This window comes from Corythoichthys intestinalis, chromosome 4 (genome assembly GCF_030265065.1).
Source record: "Corythoichthys intestinalis isolate RoL2023-P3 chromosome 4, ASM3026506v1, whole genome shotgun sequence".
Classification (NCBI taxonomy): domain Eukaryota; kingdom Metazoa; phylum Chordata; class Actinopteri; order Syngnathiformes; family Syngnathidae; genus Corythoichthys; species Corythoichthys intestinalis.
In genome coordinates this window covers 15,197,139-15,221,101 of record NC_080398.1, presented here as the reverse complement: position 1 = coordinate 15,221,101, position 23,963 = coordinate 15,197,139, and the positions used below count along the sequence as shown (strand labels likewise).

Genomic DNA, 23,963 nt, shown 5'->3' with positions numbered 1-23,963 from the left:
ACGAATTATCAGTGTTTAAATGTCTTTACAACGTTAGCATTAAAGGGCACTGAAGAGTAGAGTTGGTTGTTCCGAATTAATTAGGAGAGGAGATGAGAGAATGAGCTATTCCCCAATGTTCCTGAATAGAAGCTGGACCAGGACTACAGGGATTCAACAGGACTACATGCCTTTAAAATACGTGGATGATGTCACTGTGTAAAACTTTTACATTCCCTTTCAGGAAAGCGGGAGGATGCATGAAGTGACTCACCTCTCCGGGCCCTTCCCTCTTCAGCAGATGCATGACGGGGGAGTGTAGGTTTCCAATCCGCGTCAGACTGTCTACTTCTCCTAATATCCTCTGAGGGTGCTTTCTGGAGCCCGGGCCTCCTCTGTCCATCTTCAGGGTGAAACTGACCTCCACTTCTGCCTTCATCCATCTGATTGTGCCCATGCCACGATGTGTTAGTTTTCCACTCAGTCTCTCCATGCCCACGGGACACGATCACCCCACTTCCTCTCTGCTCTTCCTCCGGGGCTCCGGAACCCCTGGAGCCCGGAACTCTTCGACGTTCTCTATCTGAGGGAGATCGGCCCCTATGGTCGTCTGAATGGGCGAGCCAAGTAGGGTTTATCCTAAAGTCTGAATCAGAGGACGTTCTGCCCTGGTGGCTCCTTCCAGCACTGACCCCTCCTCCACCGCTCACAGGCAGAGTGTGCCCATTTTTCACATAGGGATGCTTCAGGCTGTGTGCAGCTCCATCTGCATCTAAAGCAGAACAAATTGTTATTCTTTTATATGAATTTAACCAAAAATATATGGATAAGCCACTAAAATAACGGACAGTAATTTGGTCGACAGTGTTGAAGTGATAGAACGTTCAAAAAGTGATAGAACGTTCAAACCATTAAAATGGAGGATGGACTATTTTATATACTATATTTACATATCTATAGTAGATTCAGTGTATAACAAAAGTGAGTACATTCCTCACATTTCTGCAGATATTCAAGAATATCTTTTCATGGGACAACACTGACAAAATGACACTTTGACACAATGAGAAGTAGTCTGTGTGCAGCTTATATAATAGAGTTAATTTATTTTCCCCTCAAAATAACTCAAAATATAGCCATTAATATCCAAACCCCTCGCAACAAAAGTGAGTACACCCCTTAGAAATTATGTACATCCCTAAATGTCCAAATTGAGTATTGCTTGTCATTTTCCCTCCAAAATGTCATGTGACTCATTACAAGAGTGCTGTCAGCATTGCTGCAGAGATTGAAGAGGTGGGGTGTCAGCCTGTTAGTGCTCAGACCATACGCCACACTCTACATCAAATTGGTGTGCATGGCTGTCACCCCAGGAGGAAGCCTCTTCTGGAGTTTTTGGAGTTTTTCCTTGCCAGCATGGAGGGTCTTAAGGATAGGGGATACCCAGGACTTGAATTGTATCTATTCATCTTTGTTGCTTCATTTCTAATTGTGTATCATATTGCCTCTGTAAAGACCTTTGAGACTTCTGTTGTGATTGAGGGCTATACAAATAAAATTGAATTGAATTGAATTGAATTGAATTGAAGACGGTACACAAGAAAGCCCGCCCGTCTTATCAGACCATAGGACATGGTTCCAGTAATCCATGTGCTTTGTTGACATGTCTTCAGCAAACTGTTTGCGGGCTTTCTTGTGTACCATCTTCAGAAAAGGTGTTTTCCTGTCAAAAAAAGATTACAATTAAACGACCAGGGCCGTCGCACCACTCAGAAGTGCAGTGAGCAGCGTGGGTAACGATTAAATGTAAACATGGAAAAAAAGCAGGTTGGCCCTCTGGGTGGGGAATTCAAACTAAAAAAAGAATATAGATGGAACAACTCTCAGAAAATGTAAATAAGTTGGTTTGCCTCAGCGACTGGCTAGAAGGATGAGTAGGGAAGAGGGCCACATTTATGTGTACACTACACACACTTTGCACACATTATAAATAATACTGTTTTTGTTACTGTTCTAAGGCTCTGTTGTGTGTTTGTTTTTGCAGAGAAAAAGAAAATGTCTTCAACAGAAAGAATGTTAATGTTAATGCCATCTTGTGGATTTATTGTTATAATCAACAAATAAAGTACTTATGTACAGTATGTTGAATGTATATATCCGTCTTTTGTCTTATATTTCCATTCCAAAAATAATTTATAAAAAATATGGCATATTTTAAAGATGGTTTGAATTGTGATTAATTACGATAATTTTTTAAGCTATGATTAACTCAATGAAAAATTTTAATCGTTTGACAGCCCTTTAACCCTTACTTTTCGAGGCTGTGGTCATAAAGTTAATATGAGAAACTGTTCAGTATTGCACCTGTTCAATTTTGCACATCAGATGTTTTTTTTAAAGAAAAAGTCTGAGCCAATGCTATTTATTTTTATTTTGTTTTTCAAAATATCTACATTTCAGAATATTGTATTTTCTATTTTTGAGCAGAATTGTAGCTTTGTATAGGCTATTGTTCCTATTGTTGAAAGCATAAAAGTGTGTAATAAACAACTAGCACATTTATATTTTGCATTTTGTTTTCTTACTGCACCGAAAATGAACTGAACTGTGACCTCAAAACTAAAGATGCACCGATACCGATACTAGTATCGGCAGGGGGCGCCGATCCGGCCCAAAATGGTGGTATCGGTATCGGTGAGTACCAACAAAGACTGCGCGCCGATACCATTTACCGGTCCATTATTATAACATTTGACCGCAGCCTTTTTTTTTCTCCTGGCGCTCACTACACTTTGTCTCTGTGTTGTGTGATGACACGTGAACACCAAGCAGCTATCGCTATTGGCCTGCTCCAGAACAATGAGAACGGGCCAATAGCCACTCCTGATCAATGACAAGGCCGCTATGTCAGCGCCGCCAACATGCGGAGGTCGGGGAATATTTCAAAATAGAAATCCCGTCAAATAAAATCAATGGCTGCATGCAAGATTTGCGGCCTGAAAGTTTCGAGATGTGGAGTTAAATCGGCTAGTTTCAATACCTCGAACCTGATAAAACATTTGAAGACGAAACATGAACGAACACAACGAGTTTGAGCCTGCAAGAGCCGGACTGCTCTCCAGAGCAAGGGCGCAGGACCGGAGCAACAATCTCTGGTCAGTTTACTACGTCTACTTTACTTTTATTGTCTTTTACTGAAAGAAATGCCGCAGTAATTTGGGACCTGTTTCCAAAGTAGGGTTGCCACCTTTTAGAAATAGAAATAAGGGACTTTTTCTCCTCCCCCCTCCCGAAAAAAGGAGGCTAATAGAGAGACGGGATGCTGTGGTCAATTATTATTACTTATAATTGTTAGCGTCCGCAAATGCGGAAACAAGGTTGGACCTCGAAGCGGACAACAAGCGGGGGATACGTACAAGGGTTTAATTGCAAACAAAAAAATTACACGCGATCGCGGGATAGTAGAAATAACAAAAGGAGTCCGTGACAGCAGGTCAACGGAGCTCAATACTACAAACTCGAAGGTTAACTAAGACGATAGGCAGCGAGCCAAAAAGCCAAAATAAAAACACTCAAATACCTGCACAGGGTAGAGGTTACAAACGAGTGCAGCACACTAACAGAAAAAAAACCCAATGCAGGGGCGTAACAAGCAAATGTAGCGAGACTATAGTGCGAGATGTCAAATGGCAATCAGCAAAGCAAATATCTCGGCAGCCTTCTCTGAGCTCACCCGTGCTTAAATGCTGCGTTGATGAGCCCGCATTGGATTCAGGTGCGACGTCAGAAACGCCCCCACTAACAGCCCAGCAACAAAACACAATCTAACCAGCAGTTGAATGTGACAATAATTTCATGAAAGTTGTACTGTTTGGCCTTTGAGAGGTTTAAAAAAGGTTTACTCAGTTCATTCAGAGTTTATTTTTATGAACTTATTTTTACTTTCTTACTGTTGGGCTAGTATTATACTTTGTACTAGTCTATTTCCTATTTTGCAAAGGTAAGCAACAGCCTGACAAAGACTTGATAGCAATGATTTTACATCCAATTATGTAGCTCTTGGGGGGGGGGGGGATTATATATATATATATAAACGGGGTGGTATCGGTATGGTATCGGTATCGGCCGATACTGCACAGCCAGGTATCGTATCGGGGCCAAAAGATGGTATCGGTGCAACACTACTCAAAACCGAGGTACGTCCCGAACCGAGATTTTTGTGTACCGTTACACCCCTAAACACTAGTGTGGACTATTTGACAGTAGCAGGCACAAAGTGATCCCTCATTTTTCGCGGTTAATGGGGACCGCCCCCATAGGTAGGTATTCACTGATTTTGAATATATAGAGTATATATGGAGGCTTTTTTGATAGGGTAATTCTTTTTTTTCTCAAATCACATTTCCTTGTGTTTAGTTCAGTTGTCTGACATGAAATTATGAATTACTTATACAGAAGAAAATCAACCATGGTTGCAGTTATATTCCCCAGTAATAATAACCAAGCCCTTTAGATATTATATGAGTAAGAATACAGTATATGTTGTTCTGAAGGAGCACCTGTAAATTTATTAAACAGGCTTCTAGGGGTTGGGGGGTGCATTATAACTTGTGTATAAACCTCTCAAAGCCACTTTGCTGCAGGGCACTATTTGTTTCACTTATTTTCACCTCGTGAGAGCTATATTAAAAATATTAAAACACATACTAAACTAGTTTTAAAAAGAAGGCGTGCTGCAAGTGCAAACAGAAATGATCTGACATTTTCTCATCATATCTCAGTCCCCTGCTGGATACGAGTGCAGTGTTCCTGCCATTATGTACTGATGACTTCACTTTGCCAACTGTGTGGGTGCGAACGCCTGAGCAGTGGTACAGTACATAGTTGATACAGACAAATCTAAGGATGAATCAGAGAACTTGTACCATTGTCTGGAACTTCTTTTAGCACTCCCTGGTCTATAAGCTCTTGCCGCGTACGCCTCGTTGACATCCTTCTCTCCAGTTCTGTTATATCAACAAAGATGCATGGCAGCAAATTACATACATTGTTGTAGTATTGATGCAGGTGTTGTATTGAAGTAGTTAATAATAAATAATAACATAATATATATAATAAAAATAATAATAATAATAAATGTGAGGAATAGTCGGGGGAGGGGATCTCTCCAAATAAATATCACAAACCTTCTGACGCTTCCTTGAACTTCTCACTGCTTTTCTTCTTCCGCCACTTCCACGGCTTGAAAATCTTGCCAAGACTAGAGAACTTGCCCTTACGTTTTGGGGGAGGGGTGCTGTCTCCAGTGCTGCTCGCCTCTCCCACACTCGTGCTGTGGTGCTGCTCACCTTCATCATCTGTATTACAAGCAACAATGTGAAACACGTTAGCATTCAGAAGACATAAGACAGGCAATAATGCTATTGAAAACCTTAAAAGTTTCTGTTTGATACATTTGTTGTGTGAAATCTGGCAACCTAATAAACACACACAACTTTAGTGTTTGTCAGTTTGGAAAATAAACATACATTTAAATGGAACTCTAAGGTCAAATATCCAGAAGTAACACCAATAGTTTAAATTTTACTTATGGGTTGTCTTCATCGTTTATATCTTGTTGAACCTGCAAATTAAGGCCTTAGCAAACCTCAGCAGCTCATCAAGCAAATGTTTCATTCCAAGCATCTTTTAATTTTTGTCAATCATGATCCAGGAATGGTGTTCTGCCAAAATATCCTACGCCTGCACAACATCCTACCAGAGGCGAATTTGACACCTTAAGTACTACCGTGCACTTTCAGCTAGTTTTGCTTCGATGCATACAAAAAGAACGAAACTAAAATAATGCCTCAAGAAAATACTTAAATGTAGTAGTATCAAATAAGGCTGGTTTCAATACACTATGTGACTAATGTGGTCAAAAAATCAACACTCTGCTTTAAAGCTACTACAATATAACCTAATGCTTGAACGCTATGGGAGGATATCACACCCCAAAACACAAAAGTATTTTGTGGCAATGAACAGTTACAAAAAGACTCACTAAAAACGAAAATAGTAAGTACTGGCTGCTTTTAACTGAAGTGCGCATGCGTGCTCAAGCGCACTGGACATTGGTGAAATGTCTCACTGGGTAAGAAAGAATTCCAGAACAATAGTTTGTGTAAAAGTTTAGAGGTTGCATTGTATTTTCACTGTGCTTGACACCCCCAGCTTAAATGAATAAGCTGTGGTCAGATAGAGCAGGGCGTCAGACTATAGGCTTGTGGACAACTGAATTTAATGAAGTAAGGTTAATAACACAGCTGTTTGGTTATTGACAGCATTTGCTCTTAATTTTTTGTGTGGAATGCACGTCAATATTTGGTGTTTGATAGAAACTTGTCACAGGATGAAAGCTATTTATTACCTCAGGGGTTTTCCAATGAATATTCTCATCTACGCAATTTTATTTTAAGGGAAGTTACTAGATTGCACGTGGACTTTTCTGGTTTGTGTGTCATATTTTACCTTCTTTACGAGCATGATTTATCAGTTCATGCAACAAGGTAAGAGCACTAGCATGGGTTTTGGTTTGGAAACTCACAGCGCCCCTGAAGAGGCCGCAATAATCGGAAGATTCCAAGCAAGGTCATTTGCTGCCTCTAAAAAGAATACTAACGGTATTCTTACGAAAACATTTATTATCTTTAGCTCAGTGGTCTTGAGAACTGAGTGTGCTTTGGCAGGGTGATGCTGAGAGCTCATGGACACTCATATCCACAGTTACCCGGAGAGTTTTAACTCTGATGTTCAGCAAGTGTTCACCAACATTCCTTGGCTTGGCGGAGGCTAGTACCTTATCAATGTTCCAGCCCTCACTGTCCCAATAGAGGGGGAAAAGTACACAAATAGATTCTGTCAGCACAAATGACTGTTAGTCATGCTGCACCCAGCATAATTTAGAGAGTTGGTAAAAATGATTTTGGTCAACAATCTTGATTACATACTCTGAATAGCGTACTGCACGAATGCTATTTTTAGACCGCAAGGCTGCGTGAAGTCACCATCGTAAACTGGAAGGGGGTCAACATAGAAGCGCCCCTCGCATACAACCCATGTTAGTACTGCTTGTTTTCTGCCAGTAATCTTTCAAAAAAGAACATGCCGAGTAAACACTGGTGCTATGGAACTTGTAGAAACGACTCTAGACATTACAACATATGAAGGATGTTTTCTTCATATGTTTTCCGAAGCCAAAATTCAGAGGAAAAAATGTGAACAATGGATCAACTTGTGCGGACGTCCAAAGACCAGTTTAATACCAGCAAGGTGAAGCCATTCACCTTCATATGCAGTAAAAATTTTGTTGGGGGCCATGCTCCTACCGATCGACAATCCTGATTCATTGCGTGCCCGAAGAGGTAAGCCATTTTGATATTTGAACTTATTTTTTATCATGGCGTTTTGCCGTGCTGCTTCTGTCTGTCATTAAATGACCAGAAAAAACATTAAAATTGTATCTTACTGCCACTGTTGTTACCTTTTCTGGTAACAACAGAAAAACAGAAAACAACTTTAGTAAGGGGAAACTGTAAATAAATTATAGAATTAAGATTTGTTATTAATGAAAAAAATTAAAAGTGTTCGTTGGCTGTCACTGAGAACCATTTGCGATCGCTACACAAAAATAGCAATATAAATTACCTCCAAGAAAGGTCAGAAACGCAAGACAACCAGAGATATAATATATAAGAAAGACAGGGCATATGGTAGTAAAGGATAGCTTGTTGAAACAGGAGAATGTCATTGTCAGTGGCGGAAGGTAATGCACACAAGAAAAAGGTGTCGATAAAAAAGCTACCTCTGGATCAGGTCGGCTCTTTTTCAGCCCTCGACACTTAACCCATCTCCTTATCGAACAGTTGTACTGTATGTTCTTCCCCATCTTTACCAGTGAATTTGGCTCCGGGGACATCATTTTCAGATAGAATTGGTAGCTTTACCTCAGTAAACATCTCGTTCATACACTATTTACATGCATCTAGCATGAGGGACAAACGCAAACTTGACCCCCCCGGCAACAGTTGCTAATGTCATGAATATTAAGGAGCAAACGTGACGTGTTACGTGCGGTACGCTATTAGTACTGCGCGACTTGGAAAAAAGAATATTATGACTTGGGCCATTTTATATCACGATATGCCCTGATATAGTATATTTTTATCCACGATATATTTTTAATTAACACGATGAGACATATACGATCAGGACAGCTTTAAACCTCACTCACTTCATTTTGATTTGACAAGGCCTGTCACAAACGAAATGCCTCAAGAAGTGCTTCAACATAAAAAGCACCTATTGTAAATACAAGCAACAAAGTGTATTTTTGCACAAATGTAAAGATATCTACTATGACGTGTGAGTGGTATGACGTACGTGTCAGCCATATATGTTCTGTATGTGCCACCCCTGGTGACCTGCTAACCCTTGTTATCGTGTGTCTACACTGTAGAGGATGACCAATAGTTGGACTACTTTATTTACAATAAATGGCGAGCTAGTATAATAATATTGGTAATTGTTTACCTTTACTAAGGACCCGTGGTCTGATTCAGAACATGCAATCCGTGGCACACACACACACACACACACACACACACACACACACACACACACACACACACACACACACACACACACACACACACACACACACACACACACCAGCATGTCTTTGCAGGACTAATGCCCCACAGTCTGATTCCAATGTAAATCTTGAAATGCTGATGTGGATTAGAGTACTCAGTATTCACATGGAAACGTTCAACTGCACACGGCTCAGGTCTGCTTTCTGACACAAGTTCAATTTTACAATTCAAAATAATAGAACAGCTTAAAAAAAAAATCATAAAAATCACGGGGCACAGAGTATATACAGCATGTTGAACCTACTACCAATTACAACCAAGAAGAGCGAAGCAAAGCGGTACATTTTTTTTCTTCAGCATTATGAATGACAGCCACATTAAGTTCCAGATAAGTGATGACATAATTTTGTAGTGCTCAGAGCTAAGGAGGGTCTGATATTAATGGTTTTTTGGGTGGTGGCCTGACAAAGCTAAATTTTGGTGGACACTGGGTCTGCATATCGCTGGTGTCAGGCCAGAACCTCTGATGTCACAATTTGGTCAATTTCATCTATTCAGAGCTAACCTATTTGTCAGTCCATCAAGCCACACATGCACTTGCATGTGTCATTTTTACAAATTAGTGTTCAAAACTAAAGTGTTGAAAATGGTTTGCTCTCTTTGAAGACGCAATGATAAACGATTAAAATTTTTGTTGTTGGTTTTTTTTTGGGTCACCTAAAATTTATTATTATCAGTTATTATCAGTGTTGTTAATCTTACTTTTAAAAAGTAATTAATTACAGTTACAAATTACTTCTCCCAAAAAGTTATTGCGTTAGTAACTCAGTTACCTGAATGTAAGAGTAATTAGTTACTTGCCAAAGTAACTGGTGATAATTTTCATGTTTTTTTTCCCCCTCAAAAAAAAAAAAAAAACAAGACACACAATGTGAAGTTTAAAGGGTTTTTGGGACAATTGGCCCTAGCCCAATTCTTTACCCTAAACTTAACTAGACACAGGGGTATTGCGGATATTGCGATAACTAGATTGTAACCTTTGCTATGTGTTAAGTCATTTAATGTTGTGAATCAACCGTTAAAGCTGTTCAAATTGCTCCTGTTTTTGCATTAGTTCCCTTTTGTCAATTTGACATGTGTAAGTTTTAAAACTGTTTCATCATTTAAAGATAGATTTAAGTTTTGCCGATTTAGGAGTATTTTAGATAAAAAGTTACTTAGGTTCGCTAAGAAGGTTCTCTACAACAGAGCTTTCTTGAGAAGTCTACTGCTTTAAGATGGCGGCTGTTTACTAACGCATCTAGTTCTTTATTATACTTGTTGCTAATGCCGCCGTGTCTGTCATTTGCATCTAGTTCTGTATATATGTGACATCTACCGAAGCACCATGTGGGCGTAGTTTGTAGGCTATCGGTTACAGTCAGGTATTATTGGAGTCACCTAGCATAGTAGCATCGCGTTTGCAACGGCGTCACACTCCCTTGCCTCCTCCCCACTCCTGCTCTGCTCTCTCGTCTCTGTGAGTCTGTCTTTTTCAGACTTTTATCGCGTCACTCAACCAACTGGCAACGCACGGTAACGCACGCCTTTCCTGCCTCAGTAACGGTAACGGCGTTGCCAAGATGAGAAAAGTAATTAATTGGATTACTCACTACTGAAGAAGATAATGCCGTTAGTAACGCTGTTATATTCTAACGCCGTTATATTCTAACGCCGTTATTAACAACACTGGTTATTATAAAGATGAAACAAATGATCAATAAATAGTTTTTTGTTTTTGTTTTTTTTTTTTAATCAAAAATGAAGGAAAAATGTTCAACTGTTCAGCATTTTAAAAGAGTTTTGTTGTAAAAATGCGGACAATATCTTAATGGTATTCAAAGGGAAGTCAATATTTTGTATCACTACAGATTTTCACAATAAATTCAGCATGTTATTTTCTTAGGACGGACACACAATGTGTAGAGGCCCTTATTTTTGAGTAAGTATCATGTTGTGGAAAACAGGCAAATGAGAGTTTTACACAAAGGGCACATTGAGTACACATAATACCATTCAAAACATCCTTAGAGGTCCCAAAATGGTTTGGGTTCAAACCATTACAGTCTAAAAAATGTATGCAATACTTTTACCTGGAAAGGAGAGGTTAAGTGTCCAGCTTCCATGGTGGCGGGTTTTAAAACAGCATGCCATGGGTATAAAGAGTTCTCAAATTTAAATAATACTGCAGCTTTACCCCAAGAGTTGAATCACTACAGAAGACAATACCGAGAAGAGAGGAAATTGTTGAATCTAAATCAGAGGAGGTCGGTGCTCCAAGGGTGTGTCTGCCCTGAGGAAATCCATTTTATATTTCCAAGGTACTGTTCAGAAGACCAGGACCATCTGCCATAATATCCCAACAAATCGCTGCAGTTACCCTGCGATCCAAATGTTTGTCACACAGCCGACTGCAGAGTCACAGTGGCTCAGCTGAAGCTAGTCAAGCAGGATAAAAGCAGGCTGTGCCAGGCCAGCACACACCGCAGCATTGCAGAGGTGATGATTGCTCAGCCTGTGTAGTAGTCATCCGTTTGAGAAATATGGGCAAAATGAAATCCTTTGAAGGCAAGCATTTTTGCGTGATTACGTTTTTGCTGGAAAGAAGTAGAAAAACATCCAAGTCCAACTTCTCAGTCAAGAGTATGGTGGATCACAGAGGTTTAGGTTTAGAGCTTTATTCTTTAATACTATCCCAAAATGTCAGGTGTTTCTTACCAAAGCAGGCCTAGCTTCAGTGAGCACGAGACCGAAAATGTGTGTAAAGGGGGAAAAGGCACACAAATGTAAAGGAGTGAAGGGGGCAGCCTGGAAACACAGGGAGGAAACGGCACTCCACCCTGATTCTGTGACAGAACAAAGACAACCTCTTCCCCTGGAAAAACACAACACAGTCGACTGTAAAGCCCAGTCACACCACTTTGCAAAGTCCAATACAGTGACAATCACTCAATGAAGCTCATTACCGACACCTGTTAACATGTTAACAGTGTCTTACCCGTGTATAATAATTTGGTGCAGAACTACACAGTAGTTCTTCTGGCTGTCATGCTGTGTAATCAGCAGCTGCAGAGATAAGGCACTGGAGTCAGGAAACATGGGGGCGTGTGACTATAGAAGGCCACACCTACCAGTCCCATAAACATGTGCCAGGCAGGTTCAATTTCCCCCTGACCTCATGATTCCATGAGTCATGACAGCTGTGTTCAGGTGAGCATGTGATCACATCAGATTGTGGATTGCGGGGAGTAAGACCTCCACTTTTAGCCAATCCTTATAAATCACTTACATAACAACCAAACACCTAACCATTGGCAAAGGAGATTATGTCACTTGACAATCAATTATTTCAAATCAATGTTATCCCAGAGGACAATGACGGTTATTCAAAAATATTATTCAAGTCATTCAACAAATTCCTAATTTAATGTACATAACCATATCCCAAAATTTACAGTACATTGCTTTCACTAGTTTAAAATTTAACAACTGCAATGACGATTGAACTTTGAAAAAAGAAAACAGACAATATTGTAATTGAGCCTCATTAAAAGATGTTTTTCATTAACTCACTTAAAAAGATGAATGTCATCTACCACACATGTGTACAACTCCTTGCAAACACAGCTGACATTCCTCCACGTGAACTCAGTGATTTAACATTCCTCACGGTGGTAATATGAAGGGGAAGGAGAGAAAGAGCGAGACGGTGAAGTACTTGTTGAAAAACTAATCTCTAACCTTGAATTTTCGCTTCTTGAAGCAGCTCCACTAAAAAAGTAAGTTAAGTTACTGTGTTCTGAAATTTTCTGAGAGTCCAGAAATGAGTGCAGAAACTCACCGCCATTGTTGTGTTGTTGTGGTTCCTGAACTGGGGTCTCCACACGGAGACTCTGTCCCATGATCTAGCCCCCTGTGGGGACTCTATCTGTCCTTGTTTTCAAATCTGTACAACCTTGACAAACATGGGGCTGCACCTGCCTTCCTCGCACTTTAACAAAGTCTCCCTAAGCTTAAATTCTTTCCTCTTCCCACTGTTCTTGTTGTCTCCCCTTCCCCAATTCCTTTCAGTACTTCCTTCGACCCCTCCCTCTTTCAATCTCCTTAAGTCCTCCCCTCCCCGTAGGAGCTGGACTCCCTCTCCAAGACTGACCCTCCCTCATTGGCTTATATCACAGGTCAGTATTCAGTAAAAGATGCCAACCATTCCTGGGTAAGCCGAGTAATGTTTTAAAGAGGGAGAGTATGTGACGATATATAGAGCAATGGATGCAACAAACATCAAACCACAAAAGATAACTTTTCCACATAACACACTTCAGTGTTTCTTTAGGCTTGTGAAATTGCTGTGGATAACCCTGGGAAGCAAAATAGATAAGAAGCAGCTTAAAAAAATACTGCAAGCACCCTAATTCACATCTAAAGGATAGACAGTAGACATGAGCAGTGTCAATGGACATGCATTCATGCGGACATCAACATCATGTATCTAGCAACTACCTGAGTGTTTACTGTTTACAACCCTGCTCAGCCTTCTCTTTTCGTCCAAAAACAGTTCATTATACATCAACAAGTCTCTCATGATGATTCCTAACAGAATTAGCTTAAGTTTACTTGTAATGTTTACCACGCAGACAAGGCTGCAAGACAGGAGTAGAGATGGGGGCAATGAAAACCTAGAATGTGGTTTAATTTCTTATGAGGTTGTAGCATCTTCATAAAATCTCATTCAAAATATGCCTCACAAGGACACCTATGCACCGAGCTATGTCATTATGCCTGGATGGAATTTTCTTAGTGATTGGCTGCATCTCAGCTGCTCTCAAAAGATGGTGAGCGAGTGTGCGTTCAACAGTGTTTCCTTTCTCTTTCTGTGCCCCACATACAGCCTCCACACTGGGCCAGCTTCCAGAAAGAGCTGAGCCAATCCACATGGGCCCAGAACCTGTTGGCCTGACCTGGTTAATAGGCTGGGCCAGATTTTAGCAAACTGGGATAGTGAAGGTTTGTGCTGTAATGTAGTTGTACACATACGGACTGACACACACCTATGGGTTCGCATTCTTTCTTACACAGAAAGGGTTGTATAGATTTTACATTGAGGTGGCAACAGGAAGTTATTCATCGTAAAACTAGCTGAAAATGTTTAGTTATCATATTTAAGCAGTGTTTGGCTCAGGTGTCTGAGCGCCTTTCTACCATTCAGGTAGCCCGGGTTTGATTCCTGCTTCTGGGTTGCATCAAGAAGGGCACCCAGCTAAATCTGTTTTGCTGTGGCGACCCCCAAAGGGGAAAAGCCGAAAGGGAGGGATGGATTTTTAATCAGTTACACAAATACCAAATGCTATCAGAACAAACCTATGTTTTCTAGCGGTGTGCCCAAAAAATCGATTATTAGATGCATCGAGATTTGACATGCGACGATTCAATTACGATTCATAAATGTTCAAAAACAATGATTTTCCCTAATAACTTTATGACAGCCGCTAGTATCGGAACGAAATTCAAGACACGTCTGCCGCCCGGACACCTTTAACGGACGCACAAAACGTTATGATGGATGCAGCTGAAGTTACCGAGCGAGAGATTTACGCCTGTTCAAAAGATTCAAAAAGAAATTTGTGTATAAGACAGGCAGGGACCCGGAGGTTGCGCTTTGGGTCTTCTTCTGTGCGCAAGTTATTCTTTTAGAGCGAGAGGGGAAGAGAGATAGTTCATTGTTCCTTGTCTTTCAGTTGTCCAGAAGTAGGTTCAAGTCTTGTTTATTGGAAAAAGTCCTTTGTGTTTTGCTAAGTCCTGTGTCCGTCTATCAGACACGAACCCTCTAGTACTGTTTAGCTTTTATTGTTGTCGTTTCTGAGATGTTACTAGTTAGCGCAGAGCGCTATGCTAATTACCGACTTCGCTAACATGTATTACCATGTCAATTTGTGCGTTGTTTGGTAGTGTACATAAATTACTCCAGATGTAGAACATTTAAAACCAGGATTAAGTACAGCGGTAACACTACAAACATGTGAAATAGTACAGAAATCTGTGAAAACAAAGTATATGGGTTAAAAGAAGTCTTATTTCTAAAGGCTCTTTGTTTGTTTCCAGAAAATGTGGAATTCATTCCACTAGTATAAATTTTATTGTTTTGTTGAGAGAAATAAGAACTGCCTTTGAAACTGCTGTTTTTGCATCTTCTTGTGAAAAAGAGCATCTCAAGGTCAGCTGTGTGTTGTAAAGGCATGTTGAGAAAATAAGTACTGCCTTTAAAATAGTTAGTTTTTGCACTTTCTTGTAAAAAAGAAAAAAAAAGCAGCTTAAGGGCAGCTTTTTGTTGTATGGGCACGTTTAATGAATCGTAGCACCCAGAATCGTAATCGCATCGAATCATGGGGTGCCTAAGATTGCACACCATTAATGTTTGCACTATGTACCTAACAGCCAAGGCAGCCTTACTTCCGGCAGCCGTGAACAAAACAGGTTAAATGTGAGATAAGGCAATGGGTGGTGGGAATTTGATTTTTTGGGCAATCCTGACAGTCTGTACTCCAGAACCGGGCATAACAACAGAGGGGCGGACCATAGTGTGATGAGATACAATATATTCCGCCAAATGCCACCATTGGGGTATGAATGTGTGCATGAACTGGAGAATGTGAGCTAATGTAAAGCGCTTTGGACACAGAAAAACATGTAGTAAATGAGCTATATATAAGTACTGTCCATGCACCATTTACCAAAAATTTTAAACCCCCTTAGTCACTGGTTTCAACTATTCTAAAGCTAAGCCGTGAGTTTAATATATGTTGTATACTTGCATAAAATGCGAGAGAACTCAAGAGAATGTATGCGTGTGTGTGTGTGAGAAAGAGAGAGAGTATGTCACTCATTGCCGCTTTTGCATGTTACGGTAAGAGACATGGATTAGTGAAGCATTGGTTTGCAGTAAACTACTATCATCAAACATTTATTGAGCAGCAATATTTGATCCCCTCACACTGACGCTGACTCTTGAGGATGGCAGGGGAGCTTTATTCAACTAGGCCAGGGCGCAAGTGTGCTCCCAAGCTGCCAGTCACCCATGTTTCATTTGTAGAAAACCCAAACAAAACATGAGAAACAGGGGTGTCCAAGTGACAGGTCAAGGGGGACGTAGAGGTATCCATGGTACATCGTGGCCCGAACCATATTTCTGTTTTGCGTATTTACTGTATATATCTCCTAAAATAAGGTATGTAAAAAGTACTGTAATTACACCCACAAAGACAAAATTCTTAAGAGTTTCTAGACTCCACCCTGGTTATCCACCTAAATGAGTTTCTGTACAAAGACAACAAACTAACATTCGATATTAATGAACTGCAACCAACACAGCCCTCCAGCTAGGCGGAATGCACATTTGACACTAGACTAATGTAGAGCAACAGAACAAATGGACCCACAGACTGAGCCCCTGAGGATGTGTGGCTGATTCCCTGAGTGGCTAATAAAGCGTCCACAAGCTGGACAGAGCTCATAAACACAGTAGATCTACACCAGAATGAGTGGCTCAACAGCTCTTTCTCCAGTATTAACACAGCACTTAACAATTCTCAACATCCATCTTTGTACTCACCACGATTTTCCATCACAGATTTTGAGGCACACCAATCAAACGTTCCTGATAAGCAAGAAACACAGTTAAATTAAAACAAGCGGAGGAATGTTTTATGTTGTTGCACAACAAATAGAAATTGATTGAAGAAATATATGTTAAAGAAAAATTGTAAACCTACACAGCAGAAAGTCATGAGTGAGAAGGGCAGCTTTCCTCAGCACCAGTTTGGAATTTCTTTTCCTTAGGTTGCCAATAAGGTAGATGCAGCTCCATCCATTTTATCCCCTTTAACAAAGAGAGAAGCAAAAGACATTAAAATGATGAAAGACTGCGAGGATGAAAATCTAATGGAAATCTACCAGAGAGCGACAAGGTGCCACAAAACAAATACAGTCTGTATTTTAATGTCCCAAGTTGAAAAAAAGGTATGAAGTGGAAACAAAAGCAGGGTTGCTTCTTTTGTCCATTTTACCGTCTATAAAGTACAGACGTCTCCAAGTTAATTGACAAGAAACAGACATAAGTAAGTACAAATGAAATGACCCATTTATCGACAAAACAAAATGGAAATTGGGATTATAACAACTATAAAGATTATAAGATTATAAAGAGTTTGACATATGCAAAGAACACATCCAGATAACGGGCTAATGCCAGGAGAACAACACAATTATTTTTTTTTTGTGACTATGCTGCTACCCTTATGGGAAACTTAACACATTTCAGGACTGTATATGCCCCCACCCCCGCAAAAAAAATCTTTTTTAAATACAGTGGTACCTCTACATACAAAGTTAATTCTTTCCAGGACTTTGTTTGCAAGTCGAAATAGTCGTATGTCGAACAGGATTTTCCCACAAGAATACATAATTCCATTACTTTGTTCCACAGCCCAAAAACCTACACCAAATCCTTAATAAATACTGCTGGTACTATTGCAAATAGCAATTAAACACAGAGCAAAACAAATAAGTTATGCATAAAAATAGGAATAATGATATAATAATAGTAGTAAGAATAATACCTGTTATAATGTAGCGAATCGGCAAATGTGGCAAATGTTTTTCTTGGTGTACCTGAACTACTGGTGCACCATAATTATTGGTCCGATAATTATTGGTCCGATAATAGGAATTATGACGTCATCCCGATAAATCCAATAACATTATTAATAGGACCGATAATATGTATGAAAGGTGGAAAAGCGCTATATAAGTATAACACCATTTACCATTTACCATTTGTGCTGGCTTTACAGTTTACAGTGACTTTACACACTAGTATAGGAAAGCAGTTGACCATTTGCGGGGCATTGCTCCCACCTGCTGGTCAGAATAATTCGTTGCATCTATTTTGTAGTCACAGTAGTTTTGTTCACATTACAAGCTCATTCACATACACATTGCGGTGTCTAGCAGTGTCGCATTGCCAATCTCGAATGCTTTGTTACGTTTCCGCCTCGGAAATATGTCTGTAAGTATTTTATGTGTACTATAACATATGGATGTGCACCATATGTTTACTTCTGTGGTGAAGGGTCAAATGTACCGAACTTAATAAGTTGTTGTGTTATAGAAGCCAGCTAATGCTTTAGTAGCTCAAGCTAGTGTGCTATGCTATACATATAATAGTTGTGTATATAAGTGTATTGTGCAGTTTGTTGTATATTGAGTATTGAATATGTGTATTTTTCTGTTGTACTTTCACATTATTAAGACGAGTGTCTTCCCATAAAAGCAAGAAAAGACCAAGCCTTGTGGTTTATGGAAGTGCATTCACTTTTAGCTGGCTGTCGGGCAGTGCAGAAGTGAAACGCACTGTTTTGTTCATGTGATTATGAAAAATCTGGTGAGATCAAAGGCAAATCTATGTTGAAACCTCCAAGTGTTCAAAAACTCAGGTTATACATTTAAAAAAATATATATTTATTATCAGTTATCAATATCGGCTTTAAGGAGCAGGAAGTTATCGATATCGGTTTCAAAAAATGGATATCGCGCACCCCTAACCTGAACGCATAGCTGATGTGCCAGATTGAGAAAGGACTTTTTACTTTCATTTTTCATGTTCAGCTGCGGCGGACAGTAGGCATGTTGTGTTGCACAAGTTCTGAAATAAATGATTAAAAACCTGACAAAGCTAGCGATTTTTTTAAATCTTATCATGTCACAATACTTATTATTGTCACTTCAACTTATAAAGACTGGCGAACGGAGGTCAGAGGAGGACCGTCGAGATCGTAGATGTTCTACGACCATATTGTCGAGTCAGTACGCAGACGTGCACACCATGCTCATATTTTTCTATCATTTCCATCTTCATTTCAATGGTAAGCCTCACCTTTTTCATTTTTTTTTTCACCACTTGCACTAACATTCTTGGAACCCATGTTGATTTCTCTCAAAAGAAAATCCGCTGTGCGACCGTCTAGCGGGAAAACAAAGAAACTACGGAGCTGTAATAAATCGTAATTCGAGCATTTCGTCGAACAAATGGCGAGTCAAATTTTACGTCGGACGTCGAAAAGGTCGTGTGTGGAAGCAATCATATGTCGAGGTACCACTGTATATATGGTTAAATATCGATTCTTTTCACAATTTTTTTTAAACTTTGTTTCTTGTTATTTTTTTAAAACAGTAGCTATAAGGAATCTGCAATGAAAACAAACTAAATTTAAACTAAATAAATACTAACATTTATTTAGCAGGACTACTCTGCCTCTAGCAAACATTGAGAAAAAAAACTGCCCCTTTAGGGATAATAAAGACATTTCTCATTCTTTGAAATGTGAATCTTGACTATAACTCTGTTTATACACAAAGTAATTATTAATTCTAAACAATGCAATAAATTAGGGGACACTACACCATAGTATAGTAGTAAAAAGTATAAATAGCAGTTTTTATCATTATCAATTGCTATGGTAACGAGAATTAACATTTTGCAAAGGAAAAATGTATGTTGAGTTGTATGCACCAACCAAAAAAAGAACAAAAAGCACCATAGTTTACAGCAGGACTAGGCAGTTTTGTGATAACCAATCAATTGCAGACATCTGGTTACAATTGTAATCACACATACTATACTAGTAATACATTACAATCTATACCATTGTATTGCTGAGATCTCTACCAACATGCCATGTGCGGTTTTATAAGGGTTAATCACACCCTGGGATTTCTTTTTGTGGTGTTTTCAGAAAGGTCTGGTCTATGTGCCTCCCCTTCCAAAAGTTGTAACTAGGGGTGGGAACATCTTGGTAACTCACGATTCGTTGCGATTTGCGATCCAAAGCTCACGATAACGATGATCTCACGATACCACGATTATCAATACATTGGTAACGAAATCATTTTCGGAACTTGAACAAATAATAAAAAGTAAAACAAGCAATTTTCATCCTTTTGATGTAAGTTATCTCTAGTCCAATCCATTTGAACTGGGAGGGTGGCAGCGAATGAACCCCTCCTACTTCAAACGGGCCCCTCCCATTTCTATGGCCATCAGTGACAGCCAATGACAGGCAACGAGCTCATTTTTGGGCCGTTCCTGATGATTTTCAGTCACTTCTTGTTGATAATGGGGCATATTATGGGTGACCTCCTGTTGATTTTGGGTTACTGAAAAGCAAGTGATTCAAATTAATATAGTAAGTGACTCAAAATCAACAAAGGTATCCTCTGAGTTCATTTGGGGGCATTTCTGTGTTCATTCATTTCCTGTTCATTTTTGGACACTTCCTTTTCCTTTAGGGGTATTTACCGGTCAATTCCTGTTGATTTTAGGGGCATTTAAGGGTCATTTCCTGTTGAATATGGGTTACAGAACAGGAGGTGACCCAGGAATCTCCCAAATAGAATAGGCAGTGACTCACACTCAACAGGAAGTGACCTGTAAATGCCCTAAAATGAACAGAAGTTTTTTGTTTGTTTCGTTCGTTTATTTTAGACATGACTCTTCTTCAAGACAGCAAATGTATACAACTCATAACAAAAAAAGAACAGCAAAACAAATTAAGCAATACTGCCACATCAACTACACGCCTGAAAAGGAGCGGGAAGAAGAACATTTATTTAATCCCACCCCTATTCTCATCTAATTAAGAACAAAAAAAAATTGCTACTTCCTTCCAGAAGGTAGGTAACTAAAAATTCAGTTCAAACAACTTAGTACATAGATATACATTTTACACACTAACCAAAAATAATTTCATACCAACATGGTAAATGAAAGTAAAATCATACCAACAATGGTAACGAATAATATACCAGCAATGGTAAGAAACAACCAGCACACATTACAATAGAGATTACTGATGTAATTACGAGTTTATATCAGTATACTGTGACCAGACTATAAGGTTTTATAACCATTTAATTTGTAGATAGTTTGGCATTGCTTGTGTTGCATTTCCAGGTTATTCCAAAGTTTCACCCCACAGACACACAAAAACTTTTACGAGTTGTTCGAATTTTCGGTATTGAAAAGTCTCCATATCCTCTTAAATTGTGAGTTCTCTCTTTAATTGTGAAAAAGTTTTGCAAAATAATTGGTAATAATTTGTTGAATGCTTTATATAGGATTATTGATGCATTATACTTAACAAGATCGTTAAATATTAGCAGCTTTAAGTGAATAACCAAATTGTGTGTGTGCTCCAGAAACCCGACCTGATGGATGATCCGCACGGCGCGTTTCTGTAACGTAACTAAAGGATTTATCGTGCTCCGATAGGCGTTTCCCCAGACTTCAACACAATATGAGACGTATGGGAGAACCAGAGAGCAGTATAAAGTGCGGCGTGCGTTCTCGTCAAGATATTGTTAACTTTATTTATAATTGAGAGACTCTTGGAAATTTTTGTTTTTATATGTCTGATGTGGGGTTTCCATGTCAGTTTACTGTCAGTTGTAACACCCAAAACATTCACATCTACGTATTCAATTTGGATACCATAAATAACTACAAGCAAATCATAATTAGTTTTAAAGCTACCAAACATCATTGCTCTGGTTTTACTTAAATTTAACGATAATTTATTTATATTCATTCATTTTTTAATTGCAATTAGCTCCTTGCTACAGTCTTTAACAACTCATTGTAATTCTTGCTACTATAGAATACATTGGTGTCATCTGCAAAAATAATAAATTTTATAGATTGAGATTTAAAAGTATCATTTACATATAGATTAAATTGTTTTTGCCCCAGCACAGACCCTTGAGGAACACCACAAGCAACACCAAGTTGTTTTGATGTATACTGTCCCATTTTGACATACTGAACCCTTCCGCTTGAAAAACCCTTTAACCAATCCCCTTTAAATTGAGCTGTAAATGCCCTGAAAATCAGAAAGTGACTCTGCTATGGTTTTGAATGAACAAACGTTCATTCGCCTTTCCTTGTCTTAATGGATTGGGCGTCAAGTGCCGTGAATGGCAGTCATAGTTAACTGAGACGCTTTTATGGTGGAAAATTTTGGTAGCAACTTGTTGATTCCTTTTTTTTTTGGTTTTGTTTTAAACATTGACACCTTTTTAAAAAAATATATCTTGATTCTTGGCATGAGCATATCGATAACCTTTTGGGATATCGATGTCACGATATATCACCATTTAGAAATTTTTCACACCCCGAGTTGCAACTATCGATAAACAATGCTGGAATGCAATTGGTATAGGAATTGGACTATCGGCTTGACATGTGCCGTATGGCCAACGGTGCTCACATTTAACATCTTTGAACATTCCATAACAAACTTGAGCTCGCAAGCTTTTTCATTATAGCTGATGCATTTTTATATCCTTAATAGTTTGAGATATTAAATGTCAAAATGTGCCCAAGACTTCTGGAACATCCTGTATTTCTTGTCAATGAATGTTCCTGAGGCATTATTGTGTGAATATTCATTGTTTCAGGAGGCTGCGCAATGTTAATTTTTGTTAGAGCTTGAACGACGTCTTCCGTTGAATACAATATTAGCATTAACCTAGCAGGCACTCTGTGTAATTTTTAAAATTATATTTACATAATGGTTTACCTACCTGGAGTGTAAGAAAACCGCTTGAATATCATCAGCATTGGACTATTTCTGATGGACCGTTCAAAATCTGCCAAACTAATCAGTTTGCATTTGAATATGCAAACTGTATGTTCGATAAAATATCTGAAAGCAAATCCCCGAAATCAAGTTTTTCAATCTTTGATCTCCAACTTAAAATCACTCCGCCTTAATCTTAGAATCAATATTAACTTGGACGTGTGAAGCGTGAACAAAGCAACGCAATTGAGAAGTCCCAATGAAAACTTTAAAAATGTTGAATTATATAAGTCCATCGGTTAATAAAACTTGCTGTAAATATTAATGAGCAAGTTGACTTTGACAAAATTTTCTCACACATTAACATAAAATATTTTAAAAGACGATGATTTAATGATCGCCATGAATTGCTATTTACATAACCATTTAACACAAGCACTGCACTACCAAATCATATTAAGTGAGAAAATATTTTTTTCTTAGTGGTACACAGGTCAGATTGACGGCAATAGTCTATGTCCATCATCACACCATGTTTCTATTTGCCATTGGCGAAGTACACACCACCAACATTGATTCGAAATGACATTGATACACAGCTACAAGCTTGAAATTCTCAGTTTTACTTTTTCTGTAGACTCTCTGTTTGTCAGCTCTGTTCAAAGATAAACTATTGAGTGGTAAGGTCAAATTTGAACTTTCCTGTCAGTCTGTTAAAAGAACTCAAATGCTGTACAATGTACTTAACTAAGCATGAAGTCTATCTCTATGATTGGAGTAAATCAGAGGCAGTCAGGGTGGCCGTGACGCACATACGAGCATTTTCCGCCACTTTAGATGCACATGTTATGTTTGCATGACATGTCAACGCCAGTGAAAACTATGTAGCTTGTGTAAATGTTACACATTCAAACACTTGCCGTTTCTGTCGCGCACACACAGCTAGCTTCAGACCTTGTCGGTGAAAATGGGATGTAGGTGGCCTACTTCCCTTGTAATGTAATTTCTTTAATATGATGCTATGAACATCCTCCCCTCTATCAAACTCGCAAATTAGTTCAAGAACATTAGATATCTGGAGTTTGCATAGTCTTGCTGTACTTGTGCTAGCTGCTTGCCACACTCCAAAACCATGCCTGTTACGTTCACAGACAACGCTAAATGGTCAATAGGTGTGAATTGACAAGCAGAGAATAGTTGTGTCCCTTGCCTTCCATGGAAAGTCTGTTGAGATACGTCCAGCTAGCCCATTATCATCAACAGGACAAGCAGAAAATGATTGGATGGATACTTGATATTTACCAAATAAATATTCTCGTACATCAACGGTGGTATAGATGTAATTTTGCATCGACTTTGGGATCAGTTCCCCCTTTGTAACACTGTGAATGACCGTGAGAATAACTGTCAGTTGCAAAATGTACATTGTGACTCACTTTGACTATATGTAAGAGTGTAGTGTGCCTTTTGCCCAGAATCAGTTGGGATAGGCTTGAGCACCCTGCTACCCAGAACAGCAAATAGGCAGTCAACAACAGGCAGGCAACACAATGTACATTTCAACTAAAAGCTGACTTAGGGCAACACTGTCAGTCCACCAATACGAATCCCTTTTCTTTAAATTGTTATTGCTGCTGTGCCTGCTGTATAAATGTTTCTATGCATTTGATTAACTTAGTCAATA

At 39.1% G+C, this 23,963-nt stretch overlaps 1 protein-coding gene across 7 annotated transcripts in view; it reads right to left on the bottom strand.

The window, feature by feature from the left end:
• Positions 1 to 23,963, bottom strand: part of phactr4b (phosphatase and actin regulator 4b) — a 49,724-nt gene that overhangs the window by 14,424 nt on the left and 11,337 nt on the right. For 4 of the 7 annotated variants that reach the window (XM_057834319.1, XM_057834316.1, XM_057834318.1 and 1 more), the window contains exons 2-6: positions 16,418 to 16,524; positions 16,258 to 16,302; positions 5,166 to 5,336; positions 4,905 to 4,985; positions 254 to 751 (exon numbers count right to left, since the gene is read on the bottom strand). In XM_057834319.1, the coding sequence (XP_057690302.1) occupies positions 254 to 751; positions 4,905 to 4,985; positions 5,166 to 5,336; positions 16,258 to 16,270 (763 nt within the window). In that variant the 5' untranslated portion in view covers positions 16,271 to 16,302; positions 16,418 to 16,524. Of the gene's footprint in view, positions 1 to 253; positions 752 to 4,904; positions 4,986 to 5,165; positions 5,337 to 10,744; positions 11,405 to 12,492; positions 12,702 to 16,257; positions 16,303 to 16,417; positions 16,525 to 23,963 lie in introns of those variants that run through there. The other 3 variants (XM_057834313.1, XM_057834320.1, XM_057834314.1) reach the window with 3 other exon arrangements.